The sequence below is a fragment of the Dipteris shenzhenensis genome, chromosome 7 (genome assembly GCF_047967505.1).
Source record: "Dipteris shenzhenensis isolate YYH24624 ecotype China chromosome 7, Dip_SZ_1.0, whole genome shotgun sequence".
Taxonomy (NCBI): Eukaryota; Viridiplantae; Streptophyta; class Polypodiopsida; order Gleicheniales; family Dipteridaceae; genus Dipteris; species Dipteris shenzhenensis.
The window spans coordinates 30,822,784-30,845,600 of record NC_141602.1 but is presented as its reverse complement, the minus strand read 5'-3'; the positions used below and the strand labels follow the sequence as shown (position 1 = coordinate 30,845,600).

Sequence of the window (22,817 nt, the reverse complement as noted above, 5' to 3'; positions counted from 1 at the left end):
CCCACATATACTCACCTAGTGAGCAGTAGCGAAGGGCATTATTGATGTGGCCATATTCCCCATTGTCATGCTCCTGACTGCGTTGTGATGCAGCTTCCGGGATCAAACTGTCATGCATATCTTGTTCTTGCTGCCCAAGCTGCTTCTCGTCATGCATATCTTGTTCAAGCTGCTCCTTGTCACTGTGGGTAAGTTTACTTTGGCATCCCTTTCTGTGGTTTATGGAGACCATACAGTGCTGGATACTCACCTCCTCAAAAATTTTGTCCTCAAAGTTTGCATGCCTAGAAGGATCAAGTGTAAGTGCATCCACATCTTTACTTTGCTGGTCAACATCTGCATCTTGATTCCTATTAAAGACTTGCTCATCATTGCTTGGCTAGAGTTGGTGATCTTGTTACCAAATATATTCTCGAGGCGTGCCCAAATCTCCTTAGCACACATGCGGGTATTGACAGATTTTATGTAGACGATTGGGCACTTGACAAAGGCGGATCTGTATGCATTTCTACTTGGGTTACCACCTCAGATCATTTTCCAGTGGTGTTGTAGATTCTTGAGCCTCATTGGAGAGGACACTCTGCCAGTGTTAGGATTCCGGATGCTTTTTCTGCAGAGGAGAGCCTCACGGAGGATATTTTACAGATTTGGGTTTCTCACATACAAGGTGGAGTTGTCCGCTCATCTCAGGTAGCTGCAGCCTTATCCAGAATTTCATCATCTAACTTTATACCCATCATGCCTGCTTCGTTGTCACTGTCAGGTAAGCATTTTCCATCACCCTGCATAGAGGTGTTAGTATGCTGAAGTGCCAGGGCATCCATCCTGATCAAAGTTTTGTTCTTGCAAACTGATATAACAGCCCTCTTTTTCTTGCTTTCCATATTTGCCTCCATCATGTGGGCTGCTCTTTTTATATGAGCGGCTATCTCCAAAAATCGCATTTGTATTTGCAGCTGTAATCGCCTGGAAATAACCAGATTTGTGTCGTGCATACAAAGGCATGTTCACTAGCTTTGAAGCATGATTTGGCTGTGTACGAGTGAGAGGCATAGGATGGCTGGGCTGCATTGGCATACGTGCATTCTCCTCAGATGTTGGGTGGCTATTTTTATTGGCCTACTTAGCCTTTGCCATCACACCTCTAGGCATCATAGCTATGAAAACAAGTGGCTACTTTATGGCATTTGTATCTCCACTTTTAGCATGGAATGACCCCACGAATGACAACTCTGTTGGTTTTAACAGCTGAATGTGTAAGGTACAACCACCGTCATAATATTGCGACCTTGCAAAGTGTTTTGTGTCGTGCATACAAAGGCATGTTCACTAGCTTTGAAGCATGATTTGGCTGTGTATGAGTGAGAGTCATAGGATGGCTGGGCTGCATTGGCTGCGTTACCAGCATTGGCATACATGCATTCTCGTCAGATGTTGGGTGGCTATTTTTATCGGCCTGCTTAGCCTTTGCCATCACACCTCTAGGCATCATAGCTCCAAAAACAAGTGGCTGCTTTATGGCATTTGTATCTCCACTTTTAGCATGGAATGACCCCACGAATGACAATTCTGTTGGTTTTAACAGCTGAATGTGTAAGGTACAACCACCGTCATATATATTGCGACGTTGCAAAGTGTTTTGTGTCGTGCATACAAAGGCATGTTCACTAGCTTTGAAGCATGATTTGGCTGTGTACGAGTGAGAGGCATAGGATGGCTGGGCTGCATTGGCTGCGTTACCAGCATTGGCATACATGCATTCTCCTCAGATGTTGGGTGGCTATTTTTATCGGCCTGCTTAGCCTTTGCCATCACACCTCTACGCATCATAGCTCCAAAAACAAGTGGCTGCCTTATGGCATTTGTATCTCCACTTTTAGCATGGAATGACCCCACAAATGACAACTCTGTTGGTTTTAACAGCTGAATGTGTAAGGTACACACCACCGTCATACATATTGCGACCTTGCAAAGTGTTTTGTGCTTGCAATGCACTGGCCCACGAGGCAAAGTGTATTTCAGCTTGGAGACCACTTGAAAGCTGATGCATGATAATCTTATCAATAAGCCCAAACGGAAAAAATACTTGATGCAACACATCCAATGTAATGGGGTACAATAGATGATGGATGGTGATTAGAAGGATTCCCTTGGGCTGTGAATCTTCCTCCTATTGAAGCTGCCCTAAGCTTCCTGCGTACTGCTCAAAGCCCTTAATAAGTTGCCCAAAAGTAGAGGCATGTTGCCCCATGTTCCCTCCAAAGGCATGTGGATGTCCCATAGTGTGTGACCAAGCTTTGTTGCTGTCCCACTGCGCCAAATGCATGCACATATGCTCAATTCCTGCCCATCTCAAAGCTCGAAATGTGATGGAGAGGCTCGGAAGAAGGGTCGTAGAAGAAGCTTCTGGTCCAAATGAGCCCAAATAGGGCTGTGGAAAGCCCCTAAAAGAGGCTGGAATTTTGAGTTTTTGCCCTTTTTTTTTTTGGGGGGGGGGGGGGGTCCTAAGTCACCTAGGATAGTTAGTACAGCAATAACCTAAGACTCCTAAAGCAGTTAGGATTGTTGGTTAGTCTAACCTAACCAACCCATGAGGTACTCAACCCTAGTTAGTTTGACCCAACCTAACCAGACCAAACTAGCTAAACCTAAACTAACCTAGCTAGACCGAACTGACCTAACCCGACCAACTTAACCCTAGCTAACTTAACCTAGGAAAAATATATTGACTAAGGTTTCTTTCCAGGTCGACGGCGGTGCGGCGAAGGCGGGGTGAGGATGGCGAAGAGACGCGATCAGCACGAACAGGCGTGGCGTGGCTGAGCAACAGGAGCACGGGAGCAAGAGAGGTGACGAAGCAACACATGGTTCACGGGAGCAGAAGACGATGACGGTTCACGGGAAGAGAAATGGTGAGTCTACGGGCAGTGATGACGGGGGAGGGCAGGTAGGGACAGGTCGTCCGACGGACGGATGCAGGAGCATCGACGCCATGCAGGTCGTCCGACAGAGGGTTGGATTGCCGTCAATGACAGAGGTGTGGAGCTCCGGATTAGTTGTGGTAGAATCATGGATCTGTTGTTTGCTCGTGGTCATCAGGCAAGTTGCTGTTTGCTTCTGGTCGGAGGGCTCTTGTTAGTTGTTTGCTCGTGGGCTGTTGTGGAGTGCTGGTTTTTCCCAATTGAAGCCTCTTACGCAGGCAATCCTTAGTCAAGTCTGAACTCTTGACTCCTACATCTGTACTTCGCTAGACCATAGTTGTTCTCTCTGGCTAGATTCACCGCTCTGCCGTCCGCGTAGGAGCTGAAGTGAAAGGTGAAAGGGGAAGCAAAGGTGTGAGAGTCGGAGCTCTGATACCAATGTAGAAAAGGGGTAGGGGCAGATTTAGAGAAAGGGGGATAGAATAGCAGAAGGGGGAGAGAGATAGGGCAAGAAGGGATGAGAAGGGGTAGGAGAGAGAGAATGAGGTAGGAAAGAGAGGGAGAGATTGAGAGGGAGTAGGGGAGATGTCACATCAAAAAGTGCTCAAGTACATGAGAGGATGGTACTTATATAGTACCCCCTTAGCTATTTAGACCCCTCTATCTAGCAAACACCCTCAAATACTAATTATCCTAGCCCCTACTAACTTGACCCACTTTTGGCCTTCATTACAATAGTGGTGTCTCCTCTGAATTATTTTCCCACGAGCTGTATGTTTGTGTTTGCTTGCCATGTAAGCAAGTGACACTAAGAACTTGCTGCCTTGTAGTATGTCAACTTTGTAAGGAATGATTCTTGGTGAACACATGTTTGCTGTTTCCCTGTAGCTGCATTCATAATAATCTGCCTGATAGTCTTAATATGACTAAATGGAGATTTGTCTTTACAAGTTAAGATATATGAGAAAGCAAAAGAAAAAGTGGAAGACATTGATATACGAGATCTTGAAGATAGTGAGCATGGTTCTCAGTTTTAATGGCCTTTGGTTGGTTTTCCTTGTGTCATGTCAGTGATATGAACAAGTCAATTGAAGATCAACAAGGGTTTTCCATTTTGATCCCAGACAGTTTTTGCTGCTGCCTGATAGTCTTAATATTACTAACTGAGCCCTTTGCAAATGTGAAAGGTCTTGCTGTAAATACCTCCTGTACATTCAGTGGTTGTGCCTATTGTCATTGAGATTTGTCTTTACAAGTTAAGATATATGAGAAAGTAAAAGAAAAAGTGAAAGACATTGATATATGAGAGCATCAAGATAGTGAGCATGGTTCTCCGTTTGAATGGCATCTGGTTGGTCTTCCTTGTGTCATGTCAGTGATATAAACAAGTCAATTGAAGATCTTTGTGAACGTGAAGCTAGTCAACAAGGGTTTTCCATTTTGATCCCAGACAGTTTTTGCTGCCCCATTTTGTTTGAACATTATCCAGGGAATACAGATATGTGCTTTTTGTGTGTGTGTGTGTGTGTGTGTGTTGGGGGGCGTGTCCTCTCTTTTTCTCATATGTGCTTTGGGATCTTGATGCCTGATTGTCTGCCTAAGTTTTGTCTGTGTATGTGCAGGATCCAAGGTCTAATGTGGTTTCATTGAAAGCGGGGTCTGATTTAATGAATGATGGGCAGTCTGAGAACAGTGCCAATCAGAGCAATCCTGGTGATACTGTGCATGGTTCCGAGCTTCTGCTATCAAAAGCCGAAGATTCTTTTCACTTGAACTCCACTGTCAATCAGGATTTAGATACAAGCCTACAGGAAAATAGCGGAACAAGACAAGAACAGGTCAGTGTAGGTCAAGCAGATTCTCAATGCCTTCAAAATGCTAGTAGAGAGGACGTTCGGGTGCCAAGCAGCAAGCCTGCTGCATCTTCCTGGGTGGACACAAAAGTCTCAAGCCAAAACAGGGACTCTAAATCCATCAAAGGAACTGTTGAAGTTGGTGGACTGGACTTGAAAAACATTTCATTCTCAGATCGTGGAAAAACTGTGATTCAGGACAGCAAGATAAGCATCCAGACTTCAGATGTTTTGGCTTTAAGTCATGGGAAGATCACTGATGTCCCTGTTTCTGTGCTTCCTGAGAGCATAGTTCGGTCACAAGCTGTAGATTCTAACATGAACAAACCAACTCTTGCCCTTAATTCGAGGCAGCAAATGGCCTTGCCTGATTTGAACGTGGCTGAAATAGTACCTGTCCCTTTGCCTGTACAGCCTTTCAGTGAGTCACAACAAGTTCAATTGCGTGCACAAATTCTTGTTTATGGGTCTCTTATGTAAGCAGACAACTACTTGAAAACTGATTTATGATCTTTATATATTTTTTTCCTGGAATGAGGATATTAGTTTTGCTATCTTCTCATATGTTTCTCTTTGAACGTAATTGTACTGCAGTCAAGGGGCTCTACCAGAAGAAGCATTGATGATAGCATCATTTTCTGACATCAGTGGAGGTGTGCACCCTGTGCTAGAAGCATATTATATATATATATATTTTGGTCTTTGATCTGTTGCCTTTCTGTTTCTTGATTTGACTTATTCCTGATCTATTTGTTGGATGCAAGATCTCTTTTATTGCAACAAGCTGTAATTCTGGGCCTTGCCTGTACTTACGTAGATCATTGTATGCTCTTTCAGCAGCTAGGAAGGAAGCCGGGAAAGATTCTTCAGGAGGGAGGGGTTTCTGGGAGAAATCATGGAGAACAGCTGCTGAAAGGGTAAAAAATAGGGGCTTGCTGAGCACACCAAGGGATCCAGCGCATGGAGTTGGAGTTAGTCCGCCTGTTGTGTTGTCAGTTTCATCTGCTAGAACACCTGAAGAAGGTGTTAGGTTTACAGGCATTTCAGCAAATCTGGTTGCTGGAGCTGCAAACAGTGTAGTAGATGCTAGAAATAGTCCTGTCTTGAATGCTAGGTTTCCAGAATCCTCTGGTTCAAAGGGTCACTCCTCTCGTGCGAGACAAAGTGCTGAAGCTGGAACAAGCAAGTCTGGAGGCAAATCTAATCAACCAGCCATCATGAACTCAGCTCGACTGTCTGCTACATCAAATGCAATGCGTCCTCTACCCTCTCTGTTGTGTGAAAGTTTCACAACTCCTCAATCTACAAGACCAATGCATGTCGACGTACAGCAGCTTCCAGCTAGGGGATTTTATCCAACTCCACATCTTGGACCCTCACTGCCTGGATCAACACACTGGATCCCCCCCTCCCCGTTTCCTGGACCATGGATACCACAATCACAACAAGCAGGGTTTGAATCCTCAGTTCCTTTTACTCATGCTCAATCGGCTGTTAGTTCTGAAATGATACAAGAACCAGCTGGCACCCGCAGGAACACATCTTCAGGCAGACCATTTGTTCCGGTTATGCCTATTGTACCTTCGTTTTCTACACCAGCAATAGGGTCTTCTCCTATTCTTACAGGTGCAGATGCAGGAGCTGTGCAGAAAAACAATGCTGGATCTATGAGGACGCCTGCTTCAGAATCTAGACCAAGGAAAAGAAAGAAATCTCAGCTGGAGCCTTTGAGTTCACCTCCAGACATGGTAGTTGCTGCAAGCTTTTCATTATCAAGGCCAGTGAGTGTCCCTGGTGTTGGCAGCGGTACAACAGCAGCTCTTAGTGTACCACTCTCCAGGTTAGAAACCTACCAAACTATTCCAGTTACATCCAGTCTATTGAACACACCACTATTCAGCTCTCCGGAATCTCTTGCCATAGTTGTTGCCAGCAACCAGCTCTCTAGCACGTTTGTAGGGCCATCTATGCAGGCACCTGCCAGGCAGGCTTCAGTCCCCTTTTCGACCAGTACACTTAGTGTCCACCCCAATCCTACAACTGAACGTCAACTTGTACCTGCTGGTGGAGAGAGTCAAGAGAATCCCATGCGGTCACAAAATGTGATAAGTCATGTGGAAGAAGCAAAGGCAAGTGCAGAAGAAGCTTCATCCATAGCAGCATCTGCTGTAAGAGAAAGCGAGTCTATGTGGAGTCAGCTGCAAGCTCAAAGTAGCTCTGGCCTTGTCTCCGATAGAGAAACACAGTTGGTTGCATCGGCTATTGCAATGGCTACAGCCGCTTCAGTTGCAAAAGCTGCAGCAGCAGCTGCTAGAGTTGCTTACGAGGCAGCTCTCCAGGCGAAGGTGATGAGAGAGGAAGCCTTAGAGTCCAGCAAAGAAGCAAATGGGGGCCCCTCTTCTGGAGGAAGTGAGAAACTGAGCTTGACAATAGGATTACCAGAGGAAAGTGGCAATGATAAAGCTCGTCTTTGGCACATGCCCAATAGCTATAAATCAATAATGGAAACTGCAAAACATGCTTCTAAAAAGAAGCTTGAAGATGCCTCCGCAGCTAGAATGAAAGCACAAAATTTGTATTCAGTTGTAAGAGCAGCTGAACTAGCGACTGCTGCGGTTTCCCAAGTTGGAGCTGTTGTAGCAATGGGCGATTCTGTTCCGTTTACTTTAGATATGCTCCTAGAGGCTGGCCCTGAAGGGTTTCACAGATTGATGTCATCTGGCCTCTTGCAGGAGGAGAGAGCTTATCAGATAGGAAACGAGTTGAAAACCCCAGAGAAGAGTCCAGTTATGGGAAAAGATTCAGAAGCATCAGATAAGAGTTTGTCCCAGAAGGATGATAGTGTGGTAAAAGAAAGCAGTATGCAAGAAGCACACATGGCCAACCAATCAACAGAAGTTGATGCAGAAGTTGCACTTGGTCTGCTTAAAAGCCAGCAATTTGAAGGTTCTGTTCATACAGATAATGTAGCCATTGCCCATACTACTAAAGCAGCAGGAACGAACGAGTCTTCAGAAATAGACACACACAGAGGCATTTCTAAAAACGGCAACTTGCTGTCTATTGAGGTGGAGGGTGCCATAAGGACAGAGCAAGGAGCTCGAGCACCTGGAAACCAAATAGCTAAGGACTCCATTGTTGAGGTCAGTGTCTGCACTTCGCTATCCGTTTGCTATGGTGCCTTGGTCTAATGGGCTGGTTGTCAGTCTTGCATGCTATGAAGCAAAGTGAAACAAGTGGCATTGTGTGTTTCTCTTTTATTTCCAATTAATGGAGGAAAGTAAGGAGCTTTGTCAATGTTTATTCAGGTTCTGTCAGATGAGGATGGGCTTCGCGGAGTGTGGTTTTCTGCTAGAGTACGGAATGTGGAAGGTGGAAAGGCATTGGTGCTCTATGATGAGCTACTGTCAGATGATGGTTAGTTAGTAGCCTAGTTCGTGGTATGTGTTGCTTTATGAAACAGTCGATCTGGATTCTATTTATACAAATGTGATATGTGATGCAACAGGTCCCGATCCACTGGAGGAATGGATTGATCTTGAAGGAGCACTTGGTGAAGCACCTAGGTTGCGACTGGCTCATCCAAATACCAATATCAGTTTTGAGGGGACAAGAAAGCGGAGGAGAGAGGCCATGGGCAACCATAAATGGTCTGTTGGAGATCGGGTTGATGCGTGGATTCGTGACGGGTATTTTCTTATAAACACAGACCTTTACTTCAGTTGGATTGAGATACTGAAGTTTTTGTGAGTACATTGTTTTGGTTTTATGTGTGAGTTGGAAACTGTTATGGTGGTGTTTCAGTTGGTGGGAAGGAGAAATATTGGATGTATCTGAGGAAAGTGAGAGCAAGGTCAAAGTTTTTTTCCCAGGTGAGAATTCAACTAAGGCTTTGTTGTGCAATAATTCAACTAAAACCTGACGCTGGATGGTAATTGGATTTGCTCATCTGACTTTACAAGTTTGTGCATAACTACTTATTTGTGTTTTGTGCTATTTGCGCTTAAACATCCTTTGTCTGTTTCCTGTTCTGCTATGCCCTGCAGGGGAAGGTGACACTGTTTTAATTAGAACATCAAAGTTGAGGCCATCGTTGATTTGGAGAAATAGCCAATGGGTTTTATGGACTGATATTAAGCAGGAAAACTACAGACCAGTTGAATCAAACATTGATGTACACAAGGTATGGGGCATGCTTGTATGATATTGTAAGGATGAATCTGTTCTTGGGCTCAAACACTATTTTCTTGGTTATAAAGTTGATTCCTTCCTGTGGATGTCTCTGTGTTGTCTTAGGGTGAGACTCCCACTGCAAAACGTCAGAAAACCGAGAAAGACCAATCAATCATTTCTAATATATCTAAACAGAGGGTTATTGAGGCAAGTACTGGGGAAAAGGTGCCGGTTTTACGACACATGGAAGAGGATAATCGTGATAATGCTGTGAAGCTGCACAAGGATGGTAGAGATTCTCCTATGGAAAGAATGACTAAAGATATTCCAGCCAAGCAAGGTTCTAAGGTTGTATTTGGAGTTCCGAAGCCAACAAAGAGAAGAAAATTCATGGAAGTGAGCAAGCATTATGCTTCTAACAGAGTGACACGTGGTTCTCCTGATGGAAAGGTCCCTGGAAAGCATGAAGGGCATAAAGAGTCTACATTAGGATTTCACACGGGATCTGCAGTCCCAGATAAACTTCAGGGTGCAAAGGCAAAGAAAAAGATTCCCTCTACGCAACCAGTTAGAGAACGAAAAGAACCTGAGAGAGTCGAAACAGTTCAAACTAAAAACATGCTAGCTAAAAGTCAGAGGGAGAAGCCTTCTCCTGGTTTTGGAATGGGCGTCCGGAAAGATGCTCATTCTCGAGAAATGTTGGCTTCGGGTCCCAAGGGCAGAGAATTGAAGCTAGCCAAAAAGAACACAGTTCCAGTTGGAGATACCCAAAGACAAACTGGTAATATTGCAGGTACTTTGCCGAAGGAGGCTAGTGTGCGGAACTTTCAGGCTTCTGTGAAGCAGGCTGTCATCACAATGGACTCAGACCGAATAGGGAATGAGAAGCAACCGTCTCCTTTCATCAAGGAACATGGAAAAGATAAGGATCTAGGAAAGTCAGGAACAGAAATCTTGGTGCAGAGAAGGTCAAATAGGACGATTCAACCAACTTCAAAGGTGGTGCCTTGCAAAAGCATGTTTAATTTTCTGATTAAAAGAGTGTTTGCTGTTTCTTCCCGTTGTCTGTACAAAGTTTGCTTGTGGTATTGGCAATCCTCTTCATGGTCCATCCTGCAAGCTCCCTTCGTTTGTTGACTTGATATTGTTTTTGTTCTGTCTCAGACATTTTAAAAGAAAATTTTGTCACTTCTTTGAATACTTATTATCGTTCCAGAACTCGTCATACTACTTACTCCCGTTCTACTTTAGAGGGATGATACGGAGCCTTGTTGATTGGTCTGCTAGGCTCCAAATCTGTGGCATGATCTGTATCTCTCTTTGGAGGTAACCGACGTAGCATATCAGCAAATATATCTGCATATCAACATCCTGTGCCTGTGGAATGCTTGCCATCTGAGGCACTGACACATTGATGCATAAATCACAATTTCTTTCTTGAGCTCTCAAGCCAACTGCCTTGAGAATCTTTGGGGCTGTCGAATGCTTCAACACCACGGTTTTGCCCTTATGTGCAAAGCGGAGTGTTGTGGTATTCAACTCAATACTAAACTCTCTTAGGGATTTCATCCAATCACATCAGAGGACAACGTTGATGGGACCCATGTCTAAGGCAAAGAGATCTCTTGCAAAATCATAATCATGAGAGTTGAATCTGTGCATCTTGGCAACATAGCCTGCTGATCATATGCTGTCCATTAGCAGCCTCAACTCAGCCCATGGTCAATTGTTGTGGCAGCCCCTTCTCTCAGCCCTCTTTGCTGTGAGCCCCCCCTTCTCTCCACTCTCTCCCTCTACTCTCACCAGATACGCTACGTGAATACCGTAGACTGGTACGGAGGAAGAAACTAGACTTCGTTCGTCGAAACGAGGAGGAGCTACTGAACATTTTGTTTAGTAACAACTCTAAGACTTCTGGCGGAGATTTCTAGAAGGACGGTCCCCTCCGCCACTCACTGACACCCAGATCTGGTTTGATTATGCACGCACACTTTATGACATCCCAAATCAGCCAGTCCCTAGCCTCTCTCACATGCCTCGTCCCACATTTTGCACCCTCTTCACTAGAGGAGGGGTAAAGGATGCTGTAATGAAACTTCATAATGGCCGAGCGAAGGATCATGAGGGACTATGCACTGAGTTCATGGCATATGGGATTAATCTCCTAGCCCCGATCTTAGCAAAGCTTTTTAATGAAGCGGTTTGTTTGGGATTTCCACACACTTACACCATTAACACTGTCTCCCCCATCCACAAGGCAGGGGATCCCATGAGCTCGAAGAACTACATGACCATTATGATTGGACATGTCATGTCCAAGATTTATGCATCAGTACTTGACTCTGAGGTTAGCAGACTTGCAGAGTGTCGAGGACTTAGAGCAGCAGGATAGGCCGGATTCCGGCGTGATCATGGAACCATGGACCACGTTCTGATGCTCAGATGTATCATCGAGGAGGCGAGGTCATGGAAGTAGAGGGTTTATTGTTGCTTTGTGGATTTTCGCAAGGCATTTGACACGGTCTCGAGAGCCCGCCTCATACGGCGCCTACAGGACTTGGGTTATGACCAGGAGATCATTTGGGCTGTCATGGCACTTTACGAGAGAGTTTCTGGTAGAGTTCGGGCAGGATTCGGGTGGACAGACGAGATCATGAGTACCATCGGAGTCAAACAAGGGTGTCCTTTGTCGCCTACCTTGTTTGGCCTCTATATTGATGAGCTTGAGACAATGATGCAGACACAGGGGAGGTTGCTCTCTTGCGGGCACGCTGATTCAGATTTTGCTCTATGCAAATGACGTGGCTCTCTTGTCTTCCTCAGCAGAGGGGCTTCAGAGACACCTAGACACACTACAGTCCTTTTGTGAGTCTCATGATTTGAAGGTCAACCTGGGTAAAACCAAGGTCATGATCTTCAATACATCTCGAGTCATCATGCGTCAGGAGCAGTTCACATTTGCGGGGTCATCTGTTGAGATAGTTTCATCATACACTTATCTTGGGGTTATCTTCTCCGGACCGAGCTTCACTATGAGACTCGCGATGCACGCACGCTTGAGTAGAGGGTATGCCTCATTGGACAGGCTAGAGAGGCAGTGCTTTCGCTCACACTTTCAGGATCCACGCACCAAGGGGTTGCTTTTTGACTCCTTGGCTCGCCCAACGGGGCCAGACTTATCGGATACAGAGTGGGCCCGTGTGGAGCGGCTACAGGTTCTCATGCTATCACGGATGATTCGTGGTAAGTCATCCGTTCCTCACCAGATCATTCAGGCTGAGTTTGGGTCACCCCCTTTACAGCTAGATGCTGCATTTCAGGTCATCACATATCTGTATCGAGTTAGGGAATATGGGGATTATACCTCGGGGCGTAGTAGGCTACCATGGATAGCTCTATCCTCTTCTATGGCACTTGCAGCAGGAGGAGATCAGAGGTGCGGGTATGCACGTACAGAGAGATGGTTTGAGCGACTGGGGCTCCACATGGATAGACTACCTTCCTTCCAGTATAGCATGGATGCTCCATTCTCTTCCCTCTTATCACACGAGGTCAACTAGGTTTTCGTGAGGATCTACTGCAACTACACACTTTTCGGATCTGGTTGGAACCGAGTGAACTCCCAGTGAAGCTTAGCTTCTACAGAGATCACTTCTTACATATCACAGCGGAGGGTTTCATTGACCCACCAAGATACACACAGATTCACCTACCCCACTCGATGAGGATCTCTCTTGGGCCGTTTCGGGTCTCTTCACACAGACTTTGCATCGAGAGCGGCAGAGCAGAGCGACTACCCAGGGAGCAGCGCATATGCACACTATGTGACATACAGGAGGTTGAGACAGAGGAGCATTTCATCTTCAGGTGTCCAGTGTACTATGAGATTCGAGGACGTTTCCACTGCCTTTTCAGAGATAGTTATGGGATTTTAGCCCATTTCCTCTCCTACCCAGACCGGTAGGTTTCATTCATGAGGCACTTAGACACCGTGAGAGGATACTCCGAGCACGGAGACAGGAGCATACTTCTTTCTCGGTTGATCCCTCTCAGAGCTCTATCACGGAGTTCTTTCAGCTAGATCACATGGATCCCAACGAGACGAGGCCTCGACATGACCGTGACCCGGAGCCCGTGACCCGACAGCTCAGACAGAGGATCGACACACAGATCACACTTGGAGACATCCCCTCCTTGTTTAGAGTTGGAGCGCGACCGACGGGGGTCTCAGTAGCCCTGGTTAGACGCAGAGCTACGACCAGGAGACGTGCCAGGACCGCACCTCTGAGTGGCCGACAACACTCTATTGTCGACTTCATGCCTCCAGTGCCTCATCCATCCTAATATCTTGCTGTTGCTGGGGATGATGATGATATTGATGATGATGCTGAGATTGATATATAGTCGACCATCGACATGACTATGCTATACTTAGGACTTAGTACTGCCATTCTGCATTTTTGCATTTTTTGCATTTTGCATTTTGCATTGGTATGGACGCTCGTTTAGTAGCTCCACTACCACAGCTCGTTGTATCAGGATTTTCACAGTCTCATAGACCCATCGGTCTTCCGAAGACTTTACTAAACTTTCTTTCTTTCTTTCTTTCTTTCTCAGTCCCTTCTCTCCACTTCTCCCCCTTCTAAGTTTTCTCTAAAAGTTTAAAGCTGAAATGGAAAGCTTAGAGCTGGTTTTCTTTTCATATTTTGGTATATTTCCAAGTAATTTGATGACGTGTCATATGACTTGGCGTTTCTGTTCCATTCCCCCTTTCCGAAACGTTCTTGTTTCGGCATCCGATGGTCCCGGAACATTCTCATTCTCTGGTAAGTATGGCAGTGAGCTGGGTTCTTTGGAGGAAACTTAGTAGAATCCGGGACCAGCCTACTCGGACCAGGTCGGGTTAAGTCGGCCAGTCTGCAGCCTAATCCCCCTGCTATCAATAGTGCTTATTCGCCCTTGTATTGCATCCATTCTGAGGTGCAGTTCTACTTCAGTTTGCAGTCATCCTGAGGCGCAGGTTTCAGCCTTTATGTGGACTATTCCAATGCGCAAGTCGGCTCTTGGATTGTATCTTCCTGTTGTGGTTTTCTCAGCAGTAAAGACCAGAGTTTTTCCAGCACTTTTTCCTTGCAGTCCAACTATTTGTCCATACGGAGCTATCTGCAATGGACTTAGAGAGAGAAGATACTGCAATTAGAGAGAGAAGATACTGCAAGGAAAAAGTATCTCTCCTACAAGATACTGCAATGTAACTTCCTGTTGTGGTGGTAATTACACAATATGGTCAACTATTTGTCCATACGGGGCTATCTCTATTGGCAAATGGGGGCTTATAATCTATCAGCTTAACCTTCCCAACTGACTAGTCCGGCCCTGTTTGGGGTAGAACATGGTGTAATTTCTCAAGTCATGGAGTTGCCAATCATGCTACTGCGGATTGCGGTGGGATGTTGCAGGGGATAACAAAAAGAAGAGATGTAACTATTGCAGGAAACCTAGGCATGATATTTTTGAATGTAGGAAGCACATAGCATCTGAAAAGAAAAAGAGAGAGTCTGGTCTTGCAGTATCTGGTTCTTCTAGTGCAGAAGATCGACATGAGTCCGCTAATTTCGCACAAGACCACCATTGGGCTTTCTTGGTTACATGTCAGTATAATCCTGATGTTCATGATGCTTGTATGGCAGTTTCAGATGTTCGTGATGCCTGGTTCTTTGATAGTGGTGCTAGCAAGCACATCACTTCTTGCAGGAAGTTATTCAGCTCATTGGAGCTTACATCTAAGGGAGGTAGTGTCACATGTGCCAATAATGCATCATATATTGTGAAAGGTATTGGACAAGTTGCTCTTACTTCTGTGGCTTTCATGTTATTTTTGATGGTGTGAGGCGTGTAGTTACACATGCCTCTACCCTGGTTTTGACTGGCACATTGTCTAGCGTTCTTTACAGACTTGATGCTTATGACAGATGTTCAGATGATGATGCTGCACTTGTTGATGCACATGCATGGTAGATACTCATTTGTGGCATGAGAGGTTTGGACACCTCAATTTTGGAGCCCTGGTGAAGTTATATAAGAAAGATATGGTTGTGGATCTTCCCAAAATGCATATGCCAATCAAACATATTTGTGAACCATGCTTACTTGGTAAGATGCACCGTGCTGCATTTCCCAAGGATGGAAGAATTGGTGCTTCACGTAAGCTTTATCTGGTTCATAGTGATGTTTGTGGACCCATGAGGGTTGCAGCGCTTGGGGGGTTCTACTATTTTGTTACTTTTATTGATGATTTCAAAGGTACACTTGGATTTTCGCATTGGAATCCAAGTTTGATGTTTCTTTATACTTCAAGCACTTTATTGCTTTGGCTGAGAATGAGAGTGGGCTGCACATTGCTCACATTGATACAGGCGGGGGGGCGGGGGGGGGGAGGTGAATACATGTTGAAGGAGTTTGCTGTTTTTTGGGCTTCCCGTGGCATTAATCATCGATGCATGGTGCCTTATACTCCTCAACAGAAACCCGTGGCTGAGTGGAAGAATAGATCAACGATGGAAATGGCCAGATGCATGTTGAAAGGTAAACATTTGCCTAATAAGATGTGGTTGGATGCGGTCATGTGTGCAAATTACATCTTGAATAGATGTCCTACAAAGGCATTGCAGACTATCACACCTTATGAGGTTTGGATGGGTCGTAAGCCTCGCATTTCCCACCTGAGGACTTTTGGATGCTTAGCTTATGCTCATGTGCCTTCATAGAGACGCACTAAGTTGGATGATAAAGCTGTTAAATGCATTTTTCTTGGATATAGTTCAGAGAGTAGGGGCTATAAGCTATATCAGCCCCGCACGGGCAAGTGTTTTGTCAGTCGGGATGTTGTGTTTGATGAATCTTCCACTATGCCTTTGCTGGACTGTCAAAAACAGCCCGTTGTTGATGCCCCAGACATATTTGACAGCTTGATGCCTTTGTTTCCATTCGATGCTCAGGATGATGTTCCAGCTGAGGTTGTCCCTTCTCCATCTGTTGGTCATTTACAGCCCCATGTGCATGCAGAAATTCAGCCTGATATGCCTATGATTGATCAGGATCATTTGCACCGAGCTCTTGACCAGGAAAGAGCAAAAATTCAGGAGTCTAAAAAGGTACCCCGTTGGCTCCTTGACACATAAAAAGACAGCAAACAAGACACTCCTTTGCCAGCCCGTACGACAACAGCTGTCTGGAAAAAGCATGCTAGTTTTGTTGCTTATGCTTTGGTTGCTACAGCATGCAATGAAGAGCCCTTATGTCATCAAGATGCCTTTTAGAATGATTGTTGGATGAAGGCCATGCAAGCTGAATTGGACTCTATCCATCAGAATGACACTTGGGAGTTGTGTGATTTGCCTTATGGCAAGAATGCCATTGGAACTAAGTGGGTTTACAAGATCAAACAGAAAGCTGATGGTTCAGAGGACCGTTACAAAGCCCGTCTTGTTGCTAAGGGCTATGCTCAGCAGCATGGCATTTACTTTGAGGAGACTTTTGCTCCCACTTCCAGGATCACTATCATTTGCATTGTTATTGCCTTTGTTGCCCACTTTCATTGGCAGATACATCAGCTTGATATTAAGATAGCTTTCCTTCATGGGCATTTGCAAGAAGAGGTCTATGTTTCCCAACCTCTTGGCTTTGAGGTTGAAGGTTCTGAAAGCAAGGTATGCCGCTTGAAAAAGGCCCTCTATGGATTGAAGCAGGCACCTCGGGCTTGTTATTCGAGATATCATTCTCACTTGCTCACAATTGGCTTTCAGAACAGCCCTACAGAGGCTACTCTTTACATCCACAAGCATGGGACAGATTTGCTGATTTTAGTCCTTTATGTGGATGACATGCTTGTAACTGGGACACATGCTCAGCAAATTGCAGATTTTAAAGTTGATTTGCAGCAGACATTTGCTATGTCTGATCTTGGTCTTCTGCACTACTATCTGGGCATTCATCTAGGATGTTGTGTTTTTAGAAGATGAGTTTGGGAATGTTCTTGGATTCATCTAGGTATATGCTTCTGCCATATTAGCGGACATGCAAATTTCACCTTGTGAAGTTTTTGTCCAAGTTGCGGTCTGTTGGTATTGTGATAATTATTTCTATCTTAAATGGTGCGTTGCCCTATGAGCTAGATTTAGACTTAGATGCTTGTTGGGGAGAGACCAAAATGAAAACGTTTAGACTTCACAAGCAGTTGTAGCTTGAATGAAGAGATTGTGGACTACCTTTTGATTAGCCTTCTCCTTTAGTGCTAGCCTTTGTCATGGCTGAGTCTGCCCTTCACCTCCGGAGTGCCGACAGAAACTTAGTACGAAGACTTTGTATAAATGGATGCTCAAAGTTGAGCTCCTGCGAGCTTCCCTCCCCCCCCACCGCTAGCTCTACCTCCCCTCCCTAGCTCCCCCCCTCGCCGCGACCACCCCCGCCCCTGCCTCTCCGCCCTCGCCCCCCGCCCGCCCTCCCCCTCACCCGCCGCCTCTCCATCACCGCCCCTCGCCTCTCCACCTCGCCTCTCCATCGCCTCTCCACCTCGCCTCTCCATCGCCGCCCCCTCGCCTCCACTCCCCCCCCTTCCCTCGTCTCACCCCACCCCCCCTCGCTTCACCTCAACCTCCCCCTCTCGCCGCTCCGCCTCTCCTGCCCGACCCCCTCGCTTCACCTGTCCCCCCCGCCTCCATTCCGCTCCCCCCCGCCCCCCGCTTCACCTCTCCGTCCCCGCCACACCAACCCCGCCCCCCCTGCTCTTCCGCGCCCCCCGCCTTCCCTGCACCCCGCACCCTTCACCCCGCCCCCCGCACCGACCCCCCCGCCCCCTCACTTCGCCTCGCCCGTCCTTCCGCTCCACTCCTCCACCCTGCCTCCACCCTCCGCCTCCGCAACCGTCCTCTCCACACCCAGGCTCCACCCTCCCGCTTCGCCCCTCCCTTTTTGGGTGGCAGCCTGTTCCTCATCGGAAGCTTGCAGTTAGTCTTGGCGGTATGGCGGCCCCCTGCCCGGATCCGGAGGCCCAATCAGACCCTCCCTCTCCAGATGCCTACCGCGTTATCCTGACAGAGCAACAATCATCTCGTGTTCAGGAGGTTGCCATTGACTTTGCCCGTACCTCTGTTTACGGTAGAGTCATTGGACACTCTCCCTCCAGATCAGCCATCAGGGACTGGCTCCAGTCCACTCTCCTGCTAGAGGATGGCCATATTGAGGAGGTGGCCCTTATGGGAAGGGGCATCTTCTGGCTCAAACTCTCCAATGAGAAAGCTGCGAGCAACCTGATTGCCGGTTCCCCCACATCGGTGGATGGAAAGATTATCATGATAGTCCCGTGGTACCGTGGATTCAGCGCAGCAGATTTTGATGTTCGGTTCCGTATACCTCGCCACCCAGTGACACTAGTTTTTTCAGGTCTTGTTGCTGAGCTGCGGCCGATTGTCAGGGACTTGGGCTCCCACTTTGGCTGGGTTATGCACGACACTTTCGCCGACGCGGTGACCACGGTAGGAGCCCCCCGAGTCCGTGTGGCTGTGACAGATCCTGCGACTCTCCCTGCAGTGATCGAGATTGTGACAGATGCCGGCAGCATCACCCAGAGCATGATAGTCACCGGACAGCTAGGTCAGTGCCTGAGGTGCCACGGCTTTGGGCACTTGGCGGTTGCTTGTTCACGTTTCGCCAGCTCGTCTCGACCCCCCCGCCCTCGCCCCCTCCGTCCCCGCTCCCCCCGGACAGCCACGTCAGGAGGAGCCGAGGCAGTCGGAGCCCGGTCCAGAGTTAGTGGGTGGTTGGACCGAGGTTAGAAGGAAAAGAGGAAAGAACAAGAAGATTTCGGATAAAGGCAAGGAGGCAGAGGTTACCCTTCCTGCAGCAACACCCCAGAGACCTGACAGGCAGCCGCCCTAGGGACTTGGGAGAGCTTCTTCTTCGACGGCAGCCCGCCCTTCACAGCCTCAGATCCCCCTCTCTCCCGCTCCCCCGCCCCTTTCCACTCAGTCCCAGCCCCTTCCCCAGTTTCCCCCCCTTCGCCCGACCCACAGCTTCAGTCCCCGCCTCTTCTTCCTCAGTCTCCTCCTCCTCCCTCTCAGCCCCAGTTCCAGATGCATCCCCATCCCCCCCCCCCCTCCCCCCGTCCCCCTCGACTCTCCTACAGAGTTAGCTGCACCGTTGGCTTCCCAGCCGAGAGCAGCCCCCGCTCCGTCTCCTCCACCTTCTCTGCCAGTCGCCTCCGTGGAGTCCGAGTCGCCTACCCCTCAGCCTCCTCCCCCTTCCCCCCGGCTGGCAGGACACCCGGAGTCTACACCACCACTGGAGCAGGCTTCCCTAGCCGCTAGCCCCTCAGTGGCAGACTCTGATGGGTCTCAGCTTCAGGAGAGAGAGCTTCCTCGAGACTTTTACAGATCTGGCCCCTGGGACTACTTGGATGTGGCCGACCTTGGGATCTTCCCGGCTTGTCTCGACATCAGTATCTTCCTGCTCCGCAAAGGGGCGGATGGGAAGATTGTTGCCTTGGCCCCTAGGGATGGCCCTAGCTTCGCCTTCACGTTCCTCAGCGATGGCACCGAGACCTGGACAGACGACTCGGTTTGGGAGACTCTCAGAGAGCAGACACACGCCCAGGTTTGCTCCTGGATAGGCCCGTCCGGTGGGCAGCTTCTCGAGACTCAGTGGTCCGAGGGCGATGTGCGCCTGCGGTGGCGTTGCGCTGCCAAACGCTTCCGACTGATTGTGATCCTCAGACCTCCCCTGTCATGGCCTCTCCCCCAGGATGTGAGAGCTTGGTTCCATCAGAAACTCCGAACCTTCTATGGGATGACCACTTCAGAGATCTCGAGCTGGCTCGAGAAAGCATTTGTTCATGGCACCAAAGGCCTCTCGCCTTTGCTGAAGGTGTTGAAGAACGGGAAGGACGACCCCGTCTCCCCCTCCAAACCTTTTCATAAGCGGCAGCGCCTCCATTCCGACATGTCTGATTCTTCATCGACTTCGACCGCGAGCAGACAGTTGTTCGCAGCCCCCCATCCCTCTCCATGAGCCTACACCTCGTATCCTGGAATGTGAACGGGTTTCACTCTTCTGGCACCCGTGGTCCCAGGAAGCTCATTTTGCGACAGGAACTTCAGCCTGCAGTGATTGGTCGTTTGGATGTACTTCTGCTCCAGGAGCACAAGCTTTCTGCGGCTCATTCCCGTAGCTGCGGGAAGGTTCTCCCTGGACGTTCCTACACTTACTGGGAGCCCTCGATCGGCGCACAGGGGAGGAGTGGGGGTGTCTGTACCTCCGTGTGCGAGCAGTTAGCCCAGGGAGTTTTCGGTCATGGCACGTTGATCCCAGGCCGAGCCCTTTGGGTAGGCCTGGATTTGGAGAGATCCAAAATTGGAATCCTCAACATTTATGCTCCCATAGACCTCCGATGCAGAGCCACCTTCTGGAGGACACTTACAGGGATTCTTCCAGACATGGATTCCTGGATTGTTGGAGGTGACTTCAACAATCTGGAGACCTTGGAGGACCAGCAGGGCAGAGGTCTGGAGTTCACAGGTATGGCTCAGGCAGAGCAGTCAGCTTGGGACTCTTTCATCTTCGCGACAGGAGGGAGGGACAGTTGGAGAGACCCGTCCTTCCGGCGTTGGCACGAGAGCCTGGACTTCTCTTGGGGCTTCCACAGGGAAGGAGGCAGACTCCTGGAGAGGCTTGATAGATTTTATGTCAGTGATTGGGCCATCAGCAGAGGCGGTCAGGCGGGTATAGTTCCAGGGACGACACTTTTCGACCGTGCGCTTGTGCTCCTATCATTAGATTCGGTAGCCCAGACCCTTCCCCCCCGGTCATGCAGGATCCCCGACTCCATTTTCTCGAGGGTGGACGTGCGCAGCAGTATTTGCAGTCTTTGGGACAGAGGCGGTCAGGCGGGTATAGTTCCAGGGACGACACTTTTCGACCATGCGCTTGTGCTCCTATCATTAGATTCGGCAGCCCAGACCCTTCCCCCCCGGTCATGCAGGATCCCCGACTCCATTTTCTCGAGGGTGGACGTGCGCAGCAGTATTTGCAGTCTTTGGGACAGAGACTGGGGGGAGTGCGTGGATCTGGTAGACTCAGTTGCGCAGGCTCTGCAGGAGTCCAGCCAGATCTGCCAGCTAGCAGCCCTACAGGTTCGACAGGATTGGTGGGGCAGAGAGCGAGCTCTTCGGAGGGACCTCGCCTCCATTCAGCGACTCCAGCAGGCTTCCTCGGGCTCGGAGGAGCTTCGGATCCAGGCCCTTCGAGCCAGAGCCCTCCTGGAGGAGACACTCCAGCGTCGCTCAGAGTTTTCCTATCACGCCTCTCTCCTTCTGGGCCCGGAAGGGTGACCGGATGTGCATGGAGTTCTTCAGGACGCATGGCCAGAGAGCTGCAGGTGATCAGCTTCGGAGTCTCAGGACAGCGGATGGTCACATCGTTACGGATCCGGGGGAGGTCCTGGGGTTGGCCACTGACTTCTACAGGACTCTCTTCCAGCAGGAGCCGCTTACCCCTTGTGCTAGTCGTGCCCGTGAGGAGGTGTGGAGGCACATTCCATCTCTGGTTCAGCCTAGCATGCAGGCGACGTTGTTGGCACCGTTTACCTTGGATGAGATGTTGGAGGCCTTGATGGCTATCGACGGACAGAAATGCCCAGGTGAGGATGGGCTATCCCGAGCATTCTTCACCTCCTTTTGGGACCAAATCCATCAGCCCCTCCTTGCAGCTCTGCAGGAGATTTTCAGTAGCGGTCAGATGCCAGAGAGCCTTTCCTCGGGACTGATTTGCCTCATCCCGAAGGGAGGAGATAGACAGGAGATCCGCCAGTATCGTCCGATCACTCTCCTTACCACTGCCTACAAAATCCTCGCCAAGATGATCAGTGCCAGAGTTCGGCCTCTACTCCTAGACCTCATCCATGACACTCAGACAAGCTTTGTCCAGGATCGTAGTATCCTGGATAATGTCTTCACCTTTTCAGAGGCGGCGGAGTGGGCTCAGCACAGCAGATCACACCTTGCCATTCTACTTCTCGACTTCGAGAAGGCCTACGATCGTGTGGACTGGTCCTTTTTGGAGGGGACTCTGGAGCGGCTAGGTTTCCCGGCAGGTTGGATTCAGGGTATCTCAGCTTTGTACAGGACAGCGTCTAGCAGGGTCATCATTGGAGGCAGGATGGGTGAGCGCTTTAGCTTGGAGAGATCAGTGCGTCAGGGCTGCCCCCTTGCTCCTTACCTGTTTCTTTTCTTCGCCGAGGCCATGACTTACTACCTTCGGGCGAGGTCCACCGGGATCAGGGGTGTTCGCCTTCCACTCCGGGAGAACACGGAGCTTTTGGACTCGGAGTACGCAGATGATACAGCCCTTTATGTCCAGGACGATGAGAGGATGCTAGAGAGGGTGCGGATGGCCCTGGAGGTCTTCTGCTCGGCCGCTGGTGCGAAAATCAACTGGAATAAATCAGTTGGTTTTCTCACAGACCCTGGGGCGTGTTCTCAGTGGGGGCGATTTCTGGGTTTCAGATGGATTCCACGGGGACAGACAGCTAGATACCTTGGCTTTCAGGTTGGCCTAGACATCACGCCAGCTCAGCAGTTTCTCCCGGTGCTAGACTCCATCCGATGGAAGCTGGCTTTCTGGAGCACTGCTAAGCTGTCTCTTGTAGGTCGTGCCCTGGTAGTTAACCAGGTCCTCCTAGCCACGGCTTGGTATGTGGCTTCCTGCTGGTGCTTCTCGAGATCCAGCGTGACACAGCTCAAGAGATTGGTTCGGAACTTCCTTTGGTCTGGGGAGGATGGTCTTAGAGATACCAGAGCCAGGGTTGCTTGGCAGATAG

The 22,817-nt window shown here is 48.6% G+C and overlaps 1 protein-coding gene across 3 annotated transcripts in view; it reads left to right on the top strand.

Moving 5' to 3' along the window:
• The window catches only part of LOC147900215 (uncharacterized), a 41,697-nt gene that overhangs the window by 13,339 nt on the left and 5,541 nt on the right, over positions 1-22,817 (top strand). For all 3 annotated transcript variants that reach the window (XM_087376783.1, XM_087376781.1, XM_087376782.1), the window contains exons 5-12: positions 4,544-5,250; positions 5,369-5,427; positions 5,612-7,917; positions 8,083-8,191; positions 8,283-8,463; positions 8,579-8,646; positions 8,821-8,957; positions 9,071-9,946. In XM_087376783.1, coding sequence (XP_087232909.1) covers positions 4,544-5,250; positions 5,369-5,427; positions 5,612-7,917; positions 8,083-8,191; positions 8,283-8,463; positions 8,579-8,646; positions 8,821-8,957; positions 9,071-9,946 — 4,443 coding nt within the window. The remainder of the gene's footprint in view (positions 1-4,543; positions 5,251-5,368; positions 5,428-5,611; positions 7,918-8,082; positions 8,192-8,282; positions 8,464-8,578; positions 8,647-8,820; positions 8,958-9,070; positions 9,947-22,817) is intronic.